Raw genomic sequence first — 21934 nt, forward strand, 5'->3', positions numbered from 1 at the left:
AGGTTGTTACAATTGTTGTTGCTGCTCATAATGTAATGAGCAATATGGCAATTGCAATGCTAATGAAGAAGTCACAGAGGCTGGGAATGACGAATTCCCATCGAGCGCACACAAAAGTGAAGCAACATGTTGGTATACATATGTCATATAAAAGCATGTTGCAAGTGCGGTTGGTAAGCCGGCGCAGTGAATGAATGGTTTTAAAACCACAAGCGCCTGCATATTGAGTGCATTTGACAGCAAAAATATTGAAATACGAGCAGTTGCTTGCTTAGTAGCAGCACAATGGGAAATTATGCAGACGCCGTGGCGGCGGTTGTTGTGGCGAAGAAGCTGGCAATCAATTGCCAACATCTATAATTACCATGTGAAAAAGTTTAATTAGAATTAAAATGAAAAGCATAATAAAAATTGGCATAAAGTGTAGGCGGTTAGCTAATACATAGATATAGTAATGTATATCATCAACTTAAATACAAAACAACGTAACATCAAAAACATCGAAATTGAGTTTTTTGTTGCTTACGGCTCACTAAATCATATTATATATATGTACATATCTGGTATACAATTTTCAGATTCCGCTGTCAGAAATAACCAATATATAACCAATGTATAAGTTATATATAACCATTTTATAACCAATATATAACCATTTTATAACGAATTTATAACCATTTTATAACCAATATATACCCATTTTATAACCAATATATAACCATTTTATAACCAAAACTTTAATTTTGTGTCAATACGAGTGGTTCCTATTATATCGTTTTGCCTTCGCCTGTGAACTTATGAAAAGTGATGTGAAGTTATTTTTCGTTTTAGGTGACGATATACATATACATATGCATAAGTATATATGTACATATGTATGTAAATATTGTATGTAAAATATGTGTGTGCATGTATTTGCCACCAATTAGCCATCACCATCAGCTTGAGCAACAATCATAATAATATTAAAAACAATATGATAAGCATCGGCGACAGAAAAAATTAAAATGAGGCGTCTTTCAGTTTACATAATACATACATAAGCTTATTTGTAATTGTTGCCAACTCAATTAATAAAGTCATGCAAGAAAATTGTTTTACTATTCTTGCTAGCATCAACCGCGCACTTTATTTTTGCTTGCTTTGTAACAGCAATTAAAAAGAAGAATTATCGCAGCAATATAAAGTTTGTACCAAGAACAAAAACAAAAAAACCAGTAAAAGTAAGCTAGAAGTTTGCAACAACAAAAATAAAAAATAAAGTAACGCAAAAAATTGTTTATGTAAATTAGGCGACTGCAACCGAATAATATTCTCATGCTTGTAATACAAGCCTGTAGCTGCGCTTGCAGTGCAACACGCTGCTGCATGAAAATTAAAATGCAAAATCTAGCCAAAAACAAAGCGCAGCAAAGTTATGCCACTCTTTTTTATTTTAATATTTTTTTTTACTCGCTTTATGCAGTCCCACCTCGAACTAAATGTAAATAGCAGCAAACAAACGATGAGACTCAAACGATCAAATCAGCAGCTCAGCAGCGGCAGCGGCGGCACCAACTGCGCTCCTAAGCAGGCAACTAAGTGCTGAGCAAGCGCTGGTCAGCTGAAGACAAACGAGCCAAACAAGCGACGTCTGCAGCAACAAGCCAACAGACCAAGAGGCCACAGCGCGCTCTAACAGCCGTGGCACTAATATGTGGCAGGAACTACGTTAGCCGCACAGGCCATAACTCGTTCGGTACGCCAAACAGCGCCCCAAGCAAGAATGTAATGCAAAAATTTATTGTAGATCAGCGGACAGGAATCGCACACAGAATACATTTTGTTAGTTGCTGGAGGAAGCGGAAAATAAAAGCATAAACTGGGAGGCAACAATCTAGCTTTGAGCGATCTGCTCGCTGGATTGTTGAGTGAATTTAAGACTTTTTAATATAGTAAATTTGCTTTGTAACATATTTTAGGTCGACTTAGGAGGAAGAGAAATTGATCGGAATGAACTTTCTATACTAGAATATTAAAGGGTTTATGAGGGAAATTCTAAGAGAGACATTCTAACTTTAAATTACTGTAACTTAAAAACCACTTACTGAATGCTCGGCATATCGTTGAATCGATTCTATGCTGGCCTCGTTATACTACAGGGAGGTTATCTTAGTTGGAGAAATTGTAACATAATGGAATTTTGAGATATTTTTCCAAGACCAAATAGCAATTATTTAGAGAACTTTTTTAGAAGCAGCTAAGCTTGCTTTCTCTGGTAATTCTCTATGAAGTACTTTACTATTTAGAAGAGACAAAGTAGGCTTGAACGAATTGGCTTGGTTATATTCGGGCGAAAACGGTGATTTTGGCACGATATTGATTGAAAATTTGACGAGGAATCAACGCAGTAAGCGCCGATGCGTTATCGTGGTGCAAAAACCAAGAGTTGTCGGCCCATAATTTCGGCCTCTTTTTACGAATAGCTTCGCGCAAATGACGCATAACACTTAAATAGTATTCCTGTTGACAGTTTGGCCGGTCGGAAGGAATTCGGAGTGCACCACACCTCGAAAATTGAACAAAACTGTCAACATAACCTCTATTTTTGATTTGCTTTGACGTGGATTTTTCGGCTTCGGCTCACCTTTGCCACGATATTTGGCCGAATGATCGTCTGTTTCCGGTTCGAAAGCATAGATCCAAGACTCACTGCCAATAATAATACGTTTAATGTCATCCTGGTAGTCCGAAAGCTATGTTTCACAGACGTTAACGCGATGCCATTTTTCGAAAAAGTTTAGTGATTTTGGAACTAATCGAGCTTTCGCTTTTCTTAAGCTCAAATGATCTTTCAAAATGGTTTTCGGATATTCCAACGATACCAGTAAGGTCTCGGACTGTTAATCGTCGATTCTCAAGCACCAACGCCTTTATTTTATTGACGTGTTGATCATACATTATCACCGAAGACCTTTTCCATTATTTCGAACGTTTCGGCACCAGAAAGTTGATTCTGCACACAAAATTTAATGGAACTTTATTGTTGAATAATTTCACTTCTCATTCGAAGTCTTATTATTTTAGCCCATAGTATTATTGTTTTTAAAACTTAGCTAGCAGCTATATTAAAGACCACAGCTTTGTTTCCAATCGACTCCAAAACTAAACAGGTGAAAATTGACAGAATATCTGCAATGCTGATAAAGAGAAAGCTCCAGATGCAAACCCGATCATAATGTACAAATGTAGGTAACATAGCAACACAAACCATATGCTCTTAGAGACATATAGTACAAGATAATTGCAGTTTCAGAAGGTTACCAAGAAAAATTTCGGAAATTGATTGAATTCTTACAATGTGGGTTCGAACAAGATCATAGTCAAAATTAATTAAAATTTTCGACAGAGGCTCGACATGGTCAAAACAGTGATTTGAAAGTGTGTTCCTCACTTCTCTATTATTTGCTAACTACACTGCTCTTGAACTCATAAAAACAAAAAAAAATATTAATTAAAAAAAATGTTTTTCAAAAAATCGCATGGACGTCCACATACTATATAATACAAACCTAGAAAGTATTTTATAAGAATAATGAGCAATACAAAACAAAAATCAACAAGCAAATTTGAGACCAAACAAAATATATGTTTATCACACCAGCCAGCGGAAGCAGCCTACAAACGGCAAAACTATCTCACCTCCGACAAGTGAATAGCACAAAATGAAGTGCGACAATGGGCAGCAACAGCAGCGGCAGCAATATAGCAGCAACCTGCCACGACCACGGCGAACCTTGGCTGGACATTTGCACGAGTGCGCATATTGAAGAGCCGGAGCCGGTGAGCAGGCCACAGCGCGACTTGTGTATTAAGGTCTCCACACTGCTACACATTTTACGGCAACAGCGCCGCTGCCGATCTTTAGCCCGGCTGTTGCGCCAATTGTTGCTGTAGTCGTTGGTATTCGCATACGCATTTGTATTTGTACTACTTGTCGGCTTGGCCGATAATAATCACCTGAAAGTTGGAGTGTGCGCGTCCAAACAAAAAGCCAAATCAAAGCACCCAACGCAAGCAAAGCGACTCGGCTGACTGTTGTTGCTGCAGGCGTCAGAGGAAGCACCGAAAGTCAAATGAAGGCGCAGTATGCGCGATCGGCTTTACAAGCTACGAATGAGCGTAATAAAATTTGCTGCCTATTGCACAACAACGACCACGACGACAACGACGATGATGATGACGATGGCGGCGAAGGCACCAAGCATTGGTCGGCGCAGGCAAATGGACGAGTGGCGCGGAGTTGGGCGAGAGGGCGTGCAGTAAAAATTCAATCGTATGGCGGTGAGTTGCAATTTTATTGGCTACAACAATAACAATGCGGGCACAACAGCCTGCAGAAAGTGCCACAAAGGGTTCAAAAGACGACACTGCGGCAAAGCGCGTCAGCCAGCAAGCGAGCGAGGCATTCGAAATGCATTTTGATTTTGTGGCACAGGTTTTGTCTGGCGGCTGCTGGACCGCAACGACGAACGCAGCAGCATTAATCGAGCGCAACGGCAGAAAAAGCATGTCGACCGCACTGATGATGCACATATGTACGCCTGTGTGTTTGTATGTATATTATTTTTTAATTTAGGCCTTAAACCTTGATTTGTATGGACAGGCGTGCAACAGGCAAACAATGCCACAAGGGCGACCTGATGCGCTGCCCTGGCAAGGCGATAAAGCGATTGCGCGCACACTTATTTTCAACATTTACAATGCAATCGCTTGCGTGCGTGTGTGTGTGTGTGTGAATGTTGTAAATATGTGTTTATTAAAAATTATTGCAATGCGTGCTACAACAAAAGCAAAAATGCGGCGAAAAAATGTACGAAAACGGGAATGCAGCATAAAAATAGCGAAAACAGCTTGACGGCGTGACAACAACCGGCATTATGGGCTGCTGTCTTAATATTTAGATGGCGAATTAAATCGTAAGGAGGAATATGTATATATGCAAGCGAGAAAGAATAGGTGGAAATTGTTGTAGTAAACAGTTTTTTGCCACGCCGCGCATATTTTGTGTGATTCAAGGGGAAGAAAGCAAAGCGGCAGCGGATGGATCATTAGGTAAACAAAATTAATAATAAAATAAATTCGCCAAGCGTTAAGATAGTAGCGAAGACCGAGAAGGCTACAGAAAAAGAACTAGACTGAGGCACCAGAGAAACAATGGATCATCTCTTGTGAACTTGACCAGCATTGGTAAGACTGCGCTGTAAGCATCTGGGATCCCCACGGTATGATACACTGGAGGAGGTATCGATAGTAAGGCCACATAATCTATTAAAATTCGCACCCTAAAGGATGACTACTCCTCAATGACCTAGCAACTGAACTCCATCTGGTATCGCAAAGGACCAGAACTGGGCTATGCGTGGCTTATTGGCCTACCAGATAAAACTAACCTAACCCAACCTACGATAGTAATCACTCGAACAAACTATACCAGCTGTTCAAACAGTCTAGCAACGCTAACGATGCAACCTTGTGCCAATTGTCTAAGCGAGCCGAAAAATGGAGAATCGAAGATGCTTGTGATATTTGTTTACCAAAACTCGGATGAAGGTTTGAAATGAGCATTTCTTTCACAGGGCGCGCATCTTTGGAAAGCTTTGTCTAATTTTCCTCGTATCTAGCTTCTAGATACACGATGTTTTTGTTTCCTTTTTCCCAGAAGGAAACTTCAGGGACACTATAAAACATATACTTAAGTGATAAGTGTGGCGAACTGTGTCGATTTAGCTATGTCAGTCTGTCTGTATATGCCTTGAACTAGTCGCTCAGTTTTTGAGGTTTCGATCTGAAATTTTGTAGACTTCCCTCTCTCTCTCTTTAAAGAGCTGCTTAATGATAAAAACTGCCGAAATCAGACTATTATATCATGTACATACTAAACATACCATACAAACTGATCGACCAAACTCAAGTCAATGTATGAAAATATAATTTATTTGGTGCATTACCTTCAGGAAATTGGATATATATTATTATCCAAGGCAGAACTTTCAAGAGAGAGAAAAAAATAAAATTTTAGCAATCTCCGTACGAATTGTTCAATTTGAAATACAACAAAAGGTATTTTTTCCTTATTAAAGAACCTTAATTCGACTTGAAGGTTATGTCAAAAAACGTGGCTAGAAAGAACTAGGAAAAGGTTTTCCATACGTTTCGTTCATCGGTTATTTTTTCGGTTATATACCTATAAATTGTATTATAGCTTACTTATAAAGATGTTTCTTCGCTCCGCGTTTACCCCCACAAAATCACTGGAAATAAAATTACAGTCCAACTAATTTATAAAAAAATCAAAAATTAGTTGTTGCCACAACTGTGTTGCCTGTGTATGAGCGATGTGGCAATGTGATGTGATGCGATGAGTTAATTAAGCAACAATAGGCGAGCGAAACAAGTGAAGCAAATCAAATAAAATCAAGTTTTTCACTATAGCTCAGACATGCTGCAACACAGCTACAACAACAACAGCACTGAGGCAAATTTTCATATAAGAAAAAATAGCAGTGCAAGGAAAATAAGTAAAATAAAATATGCCTGGCAATAATAGTAATTATTATAATGGCGGTGCAGGTATGCAATGTCGTTAAGGCCTAGCGTAATGCGTAACATTGACGCCAACAAAAAGTGCAACAAACAATAGCACTTAACCACACATACCGGCTTCGGGGGCATGCAACTAGAGTCTATAGTTCTAGGCACTGCGACTGCTGCGTAACAAATTGCAAGGGGTAACGCTGTGGCAATCATTAGCTCCATGACGTGCAATGGGCGGTCCACAGTAAGCACAGTAAGCGGGGGGCAGCCATGCTGTAGTGGCAATTTATGCAAAAAATACAGCGCTGGGTATGCGGGAAAAGTGAGTGCGGCACAAGTGGGCGACGAGAATGCAAGTTTTTCTTTTACTTTCCAGCGCTAAATCTTGAGAATGCGCAAGAAAGTGAATACTCACAATGGGCAAGTGAAATTCGTCATGCGTCTGCGTGTGTAATGAGTGTGAATGAAGATAGTGTGTGTGTGTGTGTTTTAAAGAAAATGCTACTAAGTACTTGTATAGTAGTATGATAATGGCAAAGAAAAAGAAATCGTCAGAGCATGTTTTAGTAAGGAAAACAGACAAAGTAGTATTGGTGCTTTAAATCTGACTAATTGTGTCTTTAAACTTGGTGAGCATCACCGTTTTAAAGGGAGAGAGAGACAGAGCCAGCATAGAGAAAGCACCTGATGAATAAGAGATCTCTCAAGAGAGAGCAAAATATTAAATAAAATATCTTTTGATCATCAAAGCTTTAATGATATTGAGAGAGAGAGAGAGAGAAAAAAGAGAGAAAAAAGAAAGAGAGAGAAAAAAATAGAGAAAGAAAGAAAGAGAGGTGAGTATGTTTTAGTACGGGAAACAGGCAGAGTAGTATAGGTCCTTTAAACCTGACTGATTGTGCCTATAAACTTGTTGATCAACACCGTTTTCAAGAGAGAGAAAAAGATAAAATAAAATATCTGAGACTGAGAGAGAGAGAGAGAGAGATAGAATATCATATACTAAATCGACCTCAGCAAAATAAAACATCTGGTGAACATTAGAGTTTTCATGAGATTAAGAGAGAGAGAGAGAGACAGAGAGTGATAGAGAAAAGAATATTATGTACTGAATCGACCTCAGCAACGAATCTTTGTGGAAAACATCCACGTTTTCTGACAATTTCTGTACTATATTTAACGTATGAGCTAATGACTAAAAAAATCAATTTTAACGGCACTTTTAGTTTGGGAAAAAGCTTTATAAATATAGAAAAATGCGTTGGAATTCTCTATTTTCGAAATTTAATCGGAACATTAAGACCCGTGTATAAAGTGAACTTGAAAAAATGTGTATATTTTTTACAGCTTTCCTTACTGAGTAAATATTTTTTCTCGAACAGCTTTGTAGACTTAATTTTTCTCGAGTGAAAGCTTTATCTGATCGTTATCTATACAATAGCAATGATTGACTCAATATAACAACATAAAATAACAGTTCTAAAACGGAAACTCGAAGAGAGGAGTGAAAACGCCATAAGGGTCTCGTTCTCTCGAAGCGTTCTCATTTTAATCCTATCCAAAATTCCATTATTGGGTTAAAAATTTGCTTAAAATTGCGTATAAACTTTATCAATTTTGTTTTTAAAGCTTTTTCTAACGAGCACGAAAGGGTATACATTAGTAAAGAATGAACAGAAGTTCTCGCGCTCTCGTAGCTGAGAGCACAGATGAGACATGAAAAAATAACAACAATAACAGTTAAGCAATTTTATAATTATTCAAGTGTATACCCGATGCTACAAAAATTATATTTGAGGCATAATAAATACAAAGATAAGCGTATAGCGGAAGTGGAATAGCATAAAGTATTTAAGAAGCGCACGAAGACTTTTATTTCGGGCAAGAAAAAACCTTTGTGCTGCTAAAAGCACGCAAAAATTTAATCCTACACATATTTAGCGAACAATACGCACACGCATTGTCCAAGCAGCGGACAACAAAAGCACACAATATCCACCAGCATGTGGTTGCCACGAACAGCAAAACCCAAAGATTAAATGAAGATGCGCGCAGCCACTTGAACGCATGAAATATAAGCAAAAATGGAACTCGTTACTCATCCACTTTGATATGTCGCAGCCAGGAGGCATATAAACATGCATATTTATATATGCAACACGCTTTGTTGCATGCGCCATTTGCCGGGCGCAACAAGTCTTTTATGTCCGACTGCTGGCAGGCGCAACGCTCTTCAAGCTTAAAATTTCAATTCCACTACATTTCACTTACATGCAGACAATGTGGAGGACAAGCTAAGGTGGCACACATATAGTTGCCACATGTGTGTGTAGAAAGCGCATATGAGGCATTAAGTGGAAAAGCCTCCGCCACAGCACACCCATGCAAAGGAGTTGAGCTGGGGCGCACCGGCAAATTGCGAGTAGGCGCAGGCAGCGTGTCAAGCGAGCGATGGCACTAAGATTGAAGCGACAATGTAGCAAACGGGCTGCTTGGACTATACATTCTACTGCGTATGTTGCTTGCCACATATGACGGACGACGCAAGCTGGCATTACAGCCGTTTCGTTTTGTGACTGTTCTTCACTATCGCGCTGTGCCTTGCGCCCACGCGCTTGCGCTTGTCGTTTGTGCCTGTCGAATATCTTGACTTTGTGCAACAAATTTTTATGCCTGTATATTGCGCATGCGCGACCAATTTAGTGCGCGCATCTTTGCAATGCGAGTGTCGCTGTCAATGCTGTGTGACGCAGATTGCGGTAACAAGTTCTTGGTACACATGCGCCTTCTTACCAGTTATATGCGCGCGGTAAAGTGAGCGACGCGGTAACTTGTTTGCTATGTGCATTATTGTCAAGTCACATTTTTATGGTGGACCAACTGGGATTTTCGGTAGTACAAGTACAGAGGAAGCGGCAGTGACAGTCAAGACACATAAATACATATGTATGAGCGCATTGCAACTAAAAGCAAGCCGCGGCGCGCGCAAGTCTGCACTACTACTAAAGCGCTCTTCTACTCTACTGTTGTACGCGCGCTTCTGCTGAGTATCTGCTGCTGCAACTTGCCGCATGTATGCTATTTTTTTTTTGTTCTATATGTAAGCGCGCACGCAACTGTGACACATTGCTTATCTATTTATGTAGCACGCTCTGTCTGGCTGCCTGCCGCGAGCGCGCCTTGGCTGTACAAGCGTTTGTCTGTGCTTCCTTAAGTGCCTGTGGTTTATGCGCCGCCTCTTAATGCTTTCAAGTCGAAAACTTGACAGCTGTCATTGCGCATATTTTTTACTCCCCCTTAAATTGTGCGCAAATGAGCGCTTAAGTAACGGCGAAAAAATGCAGAGACACGCGCATGCGCGCTGCGCGCTAGTTTATGGCTGTTGAAAGTTTTAGCAGCACAGTATCTTCGAAGTGAAAAAATAGTAAGAATATTGCTACAAAACAATTTTTATTGGCATGCAAAAATTGTGCAGACACAGTTGAGCTTTTTAGCAAAAGTCGTGCATTTCTCAGAATTTCGCTGCGCGTTACTTAAGTCAGGCGCGCTCGTGTTTGTGCGTTGTTTTTGGCGGCTTTTGATCAAACGCGGGCAGCGCGCCAATTAGCACATCGTAAAACCGTTTTAATTTTTAGAAAAAATTTTATAGAAATTCATTTTAATGTCGCTTTTTATGAGTTTTCGGTTATAGATTGCTTTGAAGCGGCGCATAACTGTAAATTGACTTCGTAAAAGTAACAATTTGAAGCACGGGTAATAAAAAGAAGCTGTCAAGCGTGCGACAGCAGCACCCGCATACGCTGCAGACTCGCTTTGACAGTATAACCACTTGTGTCTACAATAGCATCTTCTGCGCTGTCTTCAAGCCCAAAATGGCTAAATCAAATTTCTTAATAAATCTCATTGTTCTCCTAAAAGGAGTTAGACATAAATCAATAGTTGACCATAAAATAATATAATAAAAGCGGCGGAGGAAGACTGAAGAAAGCAATATAAATAAATATGTAAAAGACTAAGAAAGCCAGCAGCGCAAATGCTTTGGACTTTTATGAAGTTTTGTTGACGCTTGTTGTTGTTGTAGGCCTAGAGTGCTTTTCGAACTCGCCAAGAGCATAATTGCAGCAGCCAAACAATGCGAGCAAAAAAAAACGAAAATTATCGAAAATGAAGCTTCTCTTGCTTCAACAACAAGGCAACAATTCGAACACTACAAAAGCAAATAGCCATATATGTAAATATGTATATATCTTTACACACACACATATATATATATATATTTGGACACAATTCCTTTATGTGCTATATGTGTGCAATGAGTGAATAATTTTGTACTTCTGGGTCATGAGTGGGCCGGCCGCCTTTTCAAAAGCTAGAACAAAGGGTGTACAATTTGCTTTGCCAATACAAAAACAATCACGGCAACATTGTTGTTGTTAGCATTGCGCACTGTTGGCGTAATTGCTTGCAACAGTAATGCGGCTTTTGGCGCTGTCATTCACACGCGCGCAAAGCGCACAGTGTCTGCCGAAGACGCGGTCCAAGTAGAAGGCTGGAAATGGTCTGCGGTAAAAGGAGAATCAATTGTATTTGCGTTGCGCGTTGCCGAAACACTTCCAGCGCCAAATTGCTGACCGCTTACGGTGTGAAAGCGTCTATTTGTCCACCTACGCAGGCGCAAAGGAAATGAGCGGATGTGTGCTTACATACTCGTGCTTGGGAAGGTAAACATGCATGTGGACGCGGTTGGCTGTGGGAGTGCTGGTGTGTGCTGTTTGCAATTTGTGGCAGGAAAAGTCTGGCGGATGTGAAAACGCAAAGTGAACTATTTGCAAGCAGAAATTGTTTAAAATTGTTCAACTTTTAGTAACTGGGAACCATGCCATCAATCTTTATAGAGCGAGGTTCAACGTAGGTAGTTTGCGAAGTACACTCTCTCTTCAAATCAGGCACTAGTTTCAAAGCATTTCGTCAAGTTCTGAAAAGTCTATGCCTTGGTTCTCAAGTCTAAAAAATAAGTATATAATAGGTCTATGGTAGTATGTACAGAAGTGCCAGAAATTCATTTTGTTCGAAAACGAGCGGTTTATTAATACGAAGCGAACTCAGGTTCCGAAGAAATCGTACATGAAGCTACAAGGACAGTAAGAACACAAGACCAAAACCATCGGATATTAGCAAGAAGCGAACTCGGGATACGAAAAACTCTATATAAAGTTACGAGAACAGTGAGAACATAAGATCAAAACGAACGGATTATTAAAACGAAGCGAACTCAGGTTCCGAAGAAATCGTATATGAAGCTGCAAGGACAGTAAAAACATTAGACCATGCCCCCAAGTCTAAATTGGAGAACTCAAGTACATAAGAACATAAGACTAAGTTCTCAAGTATAAATAGGAGATTTCAAGCATCTAAGCGTCTGCTATTATTAAGGCACAAGATGTTCTGGCATATCATACGAATTTGACTTATAAAAAATCTACAAAAAGCATATATTTTTTATACATATACCATATACCATATAATAACAATAATAAAAAGATAATAATCAAGAAAACCCCTCAAATTAAAGAGATAAGTCTTAAGTAGTCTATGCCGAAGTGTCTGAAGTTCATCCGTGCCCAAGACATTCGGCTCTATTTACGAATATATTATTCGACATAGACAGAGGTTTCCAAAAATTCTTTAGAAACATTTATTGGCAGCTCCAACTACAATAATACCAAGAACTGCAAAATCGGTCTAACATTCATATTTTCGTAGCAAACGGAATATTTTTGGACGTCTTTGGCATTCTTTTCTCTTGAAACGGGTTTGTTGTTGTAACGACAGAAAACATCCCTCAAGTCATTTCGGGGCATGGTGCCAACTTGACAGGCCTTTACCGTATATAAATACGGATGTGTTCCGGTTACTAAGACCCGACCGTCGCAAGAATGGTCTCTTGAAGCGAACACTGAATCCGGTTAGCAGTACAGAGAGAAGGAGAATTGTGATAAGAGAATACCTAAAGCAAATAAAGAGTTTTGAGTTCATACTAGACGAGTTTGATTTTAGTGAACCTTTTGTAGTCTTTCCCATTGAAGCTTTACTTAATAATCTCAGGATCACTGCAACTCCAGTGACTTTCCGCCACTTACCAACATTTACGAAACAACTCAAACAGACATTACTAAACATATGCACTACAATATCATTAGCCAAAGTGAAATGAGCTCTGCTTTACATTTTCGAAGCCATAAGCGCCAAAAACTCAAATGCAAATTTCGGCTAATCACAAATCGATCGCCAAATTCGGACCATTTGCAAGCAAATCATGTTACTTAGTTGAGCATTGAGAAAATAAAACCGGCGCAAATAAAATGTAAGCACAGCGCTGATAATGCGGCTGCAAGATCTATAACAAAAGCACAAACGACTGTAAAGTCAATGCAACAAACTTAATAGCCGATCGAACGTACACACTGCAGGCGCAGCGCCAGAGTTCAGGCGATGTTATCGCACCAAGACGAAAACGAAAAATTTTCAACGAAAAACAAATATGCAGCTAAAGCACAAAATAAATTGCTTCGCAAGCGAAAAGTAAATAAGACTGATTTTAGGGTTTCAGCAGCAGCAGCAACCATTGTAACGAGATCATGAAGATCAATGCGCATTTATGGACAACAAATGAACAAATCAGAGAATGAGTATAGTTTTATTTATGGTATACCATGTTTATAGTTGCCAACAGACCACCTAAAGTAGACGCAGCAGCGAAGCTTTATCAGCACTTCCATGCTAAAATGTACCCAAATGCATCACTGTAATGGAAGCATGCGCTGAACCGGGACGTAGATCTCGCCCGCGAAGTCGATGATTTTTCGCTGTGTCATCAGTTGCTATATAAATTATGAATGTATCTTTGTGTTTATGTAAATAAAAGTACAGTTTTATATTTCAATATTAAACGAAAGTGCGACACGGGCAAATAATTTTCAAGTTTTACAAAGAAAATCAACACAGAAATTAGGCAAACAAAGTGTAAATGGCAGCAGAAAACTGCTGATAAAGTGATCGCCCGGTGAAGCACCGTGAAGAACGACCGTTTGGTATGTGCGGCAAGCAGGCGAGTGTGGCATATTGGTTTACGAATGTAAAGCTCGTAGAAGTAAATATTCGTTTGTTGCTTATTCATGCTGGTTTTACTCTATTATTTTTTAATTAACATTTTGACTTTTACACTTATTTTTATGGCACATTTCTTCAATAAAAGAATGCTGATCATCTGCGATCAGCCATCTAAGCACGACTACTTCAAAGTTGCTATAGAACTTTATGGTATATAGAGACTTTTAACTGTATATAGCAACTTGAGACCACTTTGAACTCGCATTTCTTCGCGTCGGTGGTCGTTTGGTTTGCTGCTTGAAATTGTGAAATCATTTCATATTAGGGTGGTTACAAACTTTGAGTGGTTGCGATACAAAAAAACAAAACTAATCAAAAAGCGATTTCCAGTGAAATTACTCAACTTTTCTGACACAATATTTATTTTTGGCAATTTATTTTATTTTTTCATAATAAATTTCGTAAAAAATTTTTTATCTCATAACGCCCGGATACATTCATTTAAATCAGTTTGCTGGCGTACATATAGTATATAATCATATTTATGATGTATACTTCATTCCTTTCTTCAGGGCGAATTTTTTACGTGCAGCCGATGTGTTGAGATATGCGAAAGCCGGCCAATTATTATTCAACGCGCAAGCGCATGCATATTAAAAGTGTAAATATGTGTGTGAGATTGCTTTCAACGCGCTGGTACATGTTTGTATATATAGTCTCCATACTGTTGCTGGCAATTTAATAAAGCGCAAAACGCATTTACTTCGGCATAATTCAAAAATCTGCTTTGAAGAGAAAAGGAAAAAAAACAATCCTTTGACGTTTGGGGAATTTTTCATGTCTGCTGCAAAAATTCGTGCCAATAAAAATGCTTCGAGGATGACAGCGCTCATAAAGCTGTCAATCAACTGTCAAATCGAGCCTGAAGTGAAAAGTGAAGCGTTAAAAGCGGTTAGCAAAATTCGTTGGTTAAGAGAGAGAGAGAGTAAATTCGTCGAATTGAACGGCTGAAATTTGAATACAGAAGACCAAAACTCGACTTATAACTATACTTAAAGATTTATATTTCACTTACTTCAACTTAAGCTTTCATTATTTCATTAATTTTTATTGCTCCTAAACTGTTAAAATATTTTTTTTTTTTAAGTAAGCTTGAGAGGTACTAGACAAGCAGGTAAATATGTAAAAAAAGCATTGTTTTTTTTATTGAAACATAAGAGCTTTCACATATTTTAGGAAATGAAAATTATTCGAAATTACCTTTAAAAACTAGCCACATGAAACCAAAAGCTACTTGAACGCATTTGTGCTTTCTATGTAAGCTTTCATTTGAGCTTTCGGGAAGCTTTTTTAACAATCTACAATTTATTATTTTCGAAAAAACTTTCGATCTTCTTTCATGTTTGTTTTAAATAGTCTTGTTGATAAATTTGAAAAGACTAACAAATCAATATTATTTCACTAAAACATAAAAGCTTTCACATGTTTTAGGAATTTCCACATTTTCCACATGAATATGAAACTATTTCAGCGCATAAGTGCGTTATATGAAAGCTTTCACTTGAGCTTTCAGCAAGCAATTTTTAAAAACTAGCCGAAATCTATAGTTTTTTGTAATCCATTTCGAAAAAACTAGAGCTTTCATTATTTTGGAATGAGGTTTCATGCTTATAAATAAATTCAATATTTTGTGAATACATTTACAAAAAAACACTATTTCGACTGATGTGTGCCTTCTATGTAAGCTTTCACTAGAGCTTTTACTAAAGCTTTCAGGAACTTTTTTTCAGTACCAACAAAAAACGATAGTTGTTTGTTCGTCAAAAAAGCTAGAGCTCTCATTTGTTCAGAATGCGTTTTCATGTTTAGAAATAAATTCAACTTCTCATGAATACATCTACGAAAAAGCAAATGCATATAATATTACGACCGTGACATGGATACGCTTGCATTGTGCAACTGCTAAGCTACTTTTTTGTTTTATTATCTCCATCTTATTTGATTGCCTCAGGCGAATGGCTTATCAGCATTAATTTCTTCAGCATTTCACTAAAAATTTCAACATCATTAAAATCAATTTTGATTTCATAGCGACTGTGACGGGACGTCAATTCGTGCGTGTGCGCATACATCAACCAACACACACACACATATGTACATATGAGCATAAGTTGACGCGTGAAATGTCAGTGATCAACGGCCGTACGTCTGACAGGCTCTGTCGATTGGCTAACCTGGCCATGGTGTGCTCAATTGGGATGAAAAGAAAAGCACAGCGATTACCGGACCCATGTCTGTTCATAAGGAAAAATGTAGGTAAAAGCGGCTTACGTTCACATATGATCGGTGTACATATCGGTGTGTTGCTGCGTAATTACGGCGCTGTAAACTTGACGATCAGTCAAAAAGAAAATAATAATATTCCCACAAACCAAAAAAATCAAATAAAATGATGAACGCGACAGCGCTGGCGATGATATATGAATGTATGCGGGAATGTGCGACCCATTGAATGGATGAATGTCAGAATACATGGATAATGTAACGAAACAAACGTATGGAGTTAATAGTCAGTGGCTGATGACTCCATGCCATGTGCACAGAGAGAGAGAGCATGACAAAAGCGCGTGCTGCTATCAAGCTGTGATTTATGTACATATGTAGTATGGACGTATGGATATGCACAAAAGTCCGTTGAAAGTCTGTAATTATCCGAAGATCCTCAATCAAGTGGCTTACTTTGCTTTACTCAGTGAGTAATCAAGCGTTAAGCTAACAGTATTGCGGAGCTAAATATATATGTATGTTCATTAAAGAAGCAGCGATATAAAATAAAGTTTAAATTACCTACTCGATAATAATAGGTTGTCAAAAAAGTCTTGCGGTATTTTCGCTAGTTGGCACTGAAAGCGCTTAGTTCTAGTTTTATTCGTCGCATCGGGTCATGCTATACCTTTTTGGAAAGCTCTAAAGGCAAAAATGCATCTCAAGCCGCCAATAAAATTTGTGCAGTTTATGGACCCGATACAGTTTCCATTTCAACCGCACAACGATGGTTTCAACGTTTTCGTTTTGGTGTAGAGGTGGTCGAAGATGCGACACGCTCCGGAAGGCCTGTCGTCCAAAATTGCGATAAAATCGCTGAATTGGTCGAAAGATACTCAGCCGTAGCATCGGTCAAGAGCTGGGCATGAGTCATCAAAAATTCTTTTCAATTAAAAAAAAAAAAAAATTCAATAAAAATACCGCAAGACTTTTTTGACAAACCATTATTTAAATATTATCACATAGTCTATATATGGAGTGTTCAACGTCACCTATGTTTATGGAAAGCGCTCTCATAGAACTTCTCTAACAGCAGGAAATGATATAATTAGAAAACCCCTTAATCCAAGTACAAATTATCTCTATAAAAGAACACTAGCAAACTATTCCAAAATAGTAGAAAAATTTGCAGAAATTGTTGATTTTTTATATAAGCTTGCGCTAGAATGACGTCAGCAAAGCGGTTCAAGTTACCTAATTGATTATAAAGCAACAAAGGGTCCATTTGCAGAGTATTTAACATAATCTATATCATAGAAATCACTCTCAGAACACTACTCAAACATCGGGGGATGAAAAAATCAAAGGCACTCTTTATTCATTTATACATATTCAGAGATTTTTATGTGGTTCTTGTTATTCAAAAGTTTTACTCCAGAAAGAAGTTATTTTATAATCATTGTGCCATTTTGCATTATGATTTTAAGCTTAAATTTAATAGTTTCAAACACCAAAAGATTTCGCCTTACTTATGAAATTTAATACATTTGTTAATTGACTCTCCATGAGTACGCCCAAGCTCATTTAATGCCTGCATTGTGTATTCCGAAATTATATTGTCTCTATCCTGCCAGTTGCTCAAAGCAAGAATAATACTCAATAGCCAATTCTTCAGACACTTTTCAAGCTAAAAAATCCAATTCTGAATCATTGTTGTGCCACTAGGCCATTGTTGTTGCTTGCCCTCCGCCCGACCACAACTCGTTGATGAGCGCTGCTCAAGACTTTCGTTTTTTCAACTCGTTCATTTTCAACTCCACGTTCGGTTGTGCCATTCTGCGCCAACATTGATGAATCCCTTTGGGAACCTTTTCACATAACACACGGATTTCGATCGCAAGCAGCAAGCTTTTGCGCGATCGGCGTACTTTGAAATGGTTTTTATGTTTTATTTGTGCTTTTTGAAATGAGTGAGTAAAGCGAATGAACAGACAGGCGAATGAAAAAAGCAAAGGTGGGTTAAGAGTGAGTGGGAATGTGGCAAGAGGGGATGATGATGGAGGGGCGGCCGGCACATGAGCGCGGTAGACTTTACTGAAGATTTAATGATTGCATTCGAACGTTGGCTGTGCCTTATTTGCCCTTTTGACTGCTTGCTTTCGGCTGGCTGACTGGCTGGCTAACTGTCTGCTTAGCTTTGATTTTTTTTGTGTTTGATTTCGCCGTTCTTTTGGTCTGCCTTCTTGTAATTTCTACTCGAGGCTTAGCTTATATTCAAGTTCAACTGCCGGCGATCGTGGAATGCGAGCAGCAAGCAAAATAAATAGCGTTTTAATTCGATTTTCAGTAAGTTTCTCAAGGCTTCTTGGTATATTCGCTAAACTTATTTATATGTGTGTGTTGTTGTTGTTGCGCCATAACATTTTTAGAGCTATGAGTAAGCCGAGCATGTAATTATACCAACTGATAATGTGCCTCTTAACCTGTTTAGCTACAATTTAATTCTTTTTCGTACTTCTTCATTTAGTTTTTGTGCCTTTTTCGTTTTTTGCTAATCAAAACAGCCATTTCGCCGCAGAAAATACCATAAAGCCAACGCAGAACGCAACAACAACCTGCCAAGCCAATGTAAATGAAATGGGCTGCCAACCATTTGTTGGCCCATCATCAAATTAACAATTAAGCTTGCTAAGCAGCGGTAGCTAACGAATTAGCGGCCATAAAGCAAGACATCAATGCAAATAACTATGCTTAAATTCATTTTAGTGGCAACTACAAATGTAGACATGTGTGTGTAGTCAGCTTGATCGGTCATTGACGGTTCAAAGCCGAAATTTACATACCTTTTTAAACCAAATGTATTAGTGTATGTATATGCTGATACGTTTGTGTACATAGCCTAATGCCTGTTGGCAGCAAGTTGAAAGCGTCGCCGCATTTGCTCGCATTATTTCATAGGTAGTCACAATAAAATCACTTCATTGCTTGTTAAGCACAAAAAATAATGGCTATGTTAATCGGGCCCAAATAATGCGGTAGCAATAATAAAGCATATAAAAAATAGCAAAAATTAATTGAGTTGACAACGGAAATCAAAAAATCATGAAAAATTATGTAAAAACAAAATAAAAAAAAAAAAAACAAAATAAAAAAAAGCAAATAAAAAATAAAAATTAAAAAAATATAAAAATAGGTAAGTAAAAAACAATATAATGTTATACGAATGTTCATTAGGGTGAGTAACAAAGAAGAAAGAGAAGAAACAGGTAAAATACTTAACTCCGTCGGAAGGGTAAAAAATGAAGAGAATCCACTTTTCAAAATAATATATGTACATATATATTTTAAATATATATTATACATACATACATATATCCCTTACTATAAAAAAACTCACTAACAAATATGAAAAAATTCCAAAAAATTATAACAAAAACCACTATTTCAAAATTTAATACCTATTAGGTATGCTAAATGTCAAACGCTTTCAAAAAATATGATTTTCATGGACAAACTGTGGCTTGCGGTGTCATTGTGGTTGACAAGTGGCGATAGCAAAGCAATTGACTGACGGCTTAATCTTTTACAAATGATACAAAATAGTATAATATATCATTCTTCAATACTAAAGTATATTTTACGCGGTTTAGCGGCGTTTGATGGGAATTAATTAAAAAAAGTTTTGAAAGAAAAAATTAGTTGATAAATAATAAAGCAAAACGCTGAGTGGCACCAGCGGTTAAATTTCTGATTGTTTCAAGCTTGTGGTAAGATTATATTTTTATATATATATTTTTTTTTGCATTTAACTACTATAAATACGTACATATGTATGTATTCAAAATATACGGGAATTTTTTGTTTTCGAAGAAAAAAAAGTTTATTCATTAAATAAAAAAATAAAAATCGGGGAAAAATCGGAAAAATATTTCAAATATAATATGAATCGCCTTCAAAATAGTCCTGAATCGATTTTAAGCACCTATGTCAGTAATACTTCCAATCGTGGAAACGATTCTCAAACTCGGGAATAGGCTTTGGCTCTTTCAGCGGTTTTCATCTAGCTTGTAAACCGACGGCCTTTACAGGTTCTATTTATTTTCTGGAAATGGGAAGGAGTCACGCGAAGCTATGTCTGGTGAATATGGAGCCCATATTTTCCGAATATGGAGCTCATATTCTCCAAATATTTTTAAAATTTTAATATGTTTTTTTTATTTTATTTCATTGTTTCATTTTAATTTATTTATTTTATTTTTTTATTTTAATTTATGTTATTTTATTTTTATTTAAAATTCATTTTTTTAATTTTTTCTATAATTTTTGTTATTTTTCTATTATATTTTAATTTAATTTAATTTATTTATTTTTTATTTTCTTTTTACTTTATTTTATTTTGATTTATTTTATTTTTTTAATTTTTATCATAATTTTATGTTTTTTTATTTTATTCAATTTTAATTTAATTTATTTTATTAATTTTTTTTTAGCTTTTTTATTTATTTTTAATTTATTATTTTTATTTTCCACCAAATATAAACTTCTTCACCTATAAACACACCTAAACTTCATTACACACATTTTTCCCTTTCTTCCAGTTCTTCCTCCTCTCCATCGCTGCCATTTGATTAACCTGTCAGCACAAACCCAAAATTATCATAACCTGCTTCACAAAGTTTTGTTCACATTGCCACTGCTATCACTGGCACCCCTGCACTTAAGTCGGCTTAATTAAAATGCCAAATATGTCGCGCATGCGTAAATACCCAAATAATAAAAAATATACATGTGTGAATCCATTGTAATGTACGCCAAACTGTTGATAATGTTTTAATTGCGCGCATTGTTTGAGCTTTTCAATATTTTAATGGCGCATAAAATAAAAAATAACATATATTGCCCACGAAACAATAATAATAATAAATAACACTTGAACTTACTTGCAAAAGGAGTGTCCGTTGCTTTGTGTAATGCACGTGCCGCCATTTTTACAACCCACAGATAAGCATGAAGAGCCTGCAAAGAAGAAGAAGAGAACAAATTTAGTTAGGAATTTCATAAAGAATTTGAAATGTAAGAATTAAATCAAATTTTTTTCTTTGAAGTTTTAAAAGTGCTAGTGAAAGATTCAATGTGCGCACGAAAGCTTTTACAATTTCAGTGAAAGCTTCAGTTTGCGTTTAAAAGTTTCAACGTGCGTGTGAAAGCTGTAAATTGCGTGTGAAAGCTTTAACATTCGTCGAAAGCTTTTAACCAATACATGAAAGCTTCAACTTGCTGGTGTAAGCTTTAAAATTTTAAATGGAAAACTCAACCTGTGTATAAAAGCGTAAACTTGCGTATAAAAGCTTTAATTTACGTGTGAATACTTCAAAGTTATGTGAAAGCTCTAACTCCAAAATAATTTTAAGCTTTACGTATGAAAGCTTCAATATTAATCTTCAAATGAAATACATAAAATATAATTATTTTAGAATAAACTACAATAAAGTGTAACAAAGAATCCCACAAATCTTAAAAACACATACAAAAAACGACTAAACCAAACCGAGCTGGCAATAAGCCTCCCTGCCACAGGCCCCCCGTTAAGCAAGTATAATCCAATTCATTTTCCTCGTTGATTTGTGGCACACACTCAGCTCTAATGACAACTGCCACTAATTCAACTCAACATTTGACGTTGCTTGTAGAGCAACAACAATTGCGGAGATTTTGAGATTTTCATGCGGCAACTCATAAATATTGCAACGCGGTCGACAGTGTCAAAATGAATCGGTGGCAACGGCGCCGTCGATTAATTTTGCAATTTTCGTGGCACAATTGCTAAGCCACAATGGCGGCGCGGCGGCAACAATGACTTGCAGTGGGCAAACATTAGACAATATTTATATATATAGGAAAACAACAACAAATAAAGGCAGGCACAAAGCGCTTGTGGCCCTTATTGTGCATAAAGTGAAATAAACACGCGTTGCAAGCGAGC

At 37.3% G+C, this 21934-nt stretch overlaps 1 protein-coding gene across 1 annotated transcript in view; it reads right to left on the reverse strand.

Moving 5' to 3' along the window:
- The window catches only part of LOC120773568 (neurogenic locus Notch protein), a 166065-nt gene that overhangs the window by 87907 nt on the left and 56224 nt on the right, over positions 1 to 21934 (reverse strand). The window contains exon 2 of the mRNA XM_040102538.1: positions 20892 to 20967. Coding sequence (XP_039958472.1) covers positions 20892 to 20967 — 76 coding nt within the window. The remainder of the gene's footprint in view (positions 1 to 20891; positions 20968 to 21934) is intronic.

Source organism: Bactrocera tryoni, chromosome 4 (assembly GCF_016617805.1).
Source record: "Bactrocera tryoni isolate S06 chromosome 4, CSIRO_BtryS06_freeze2, whole genome shotgun sequence".
Taxonomy (NCBI): domain Eukaryota; kingdom Metazoa; phylum Arthropoda; class Insecta; order Diptera; family Tephritidae; genus Bactrocera; species Bactrocera tryoni.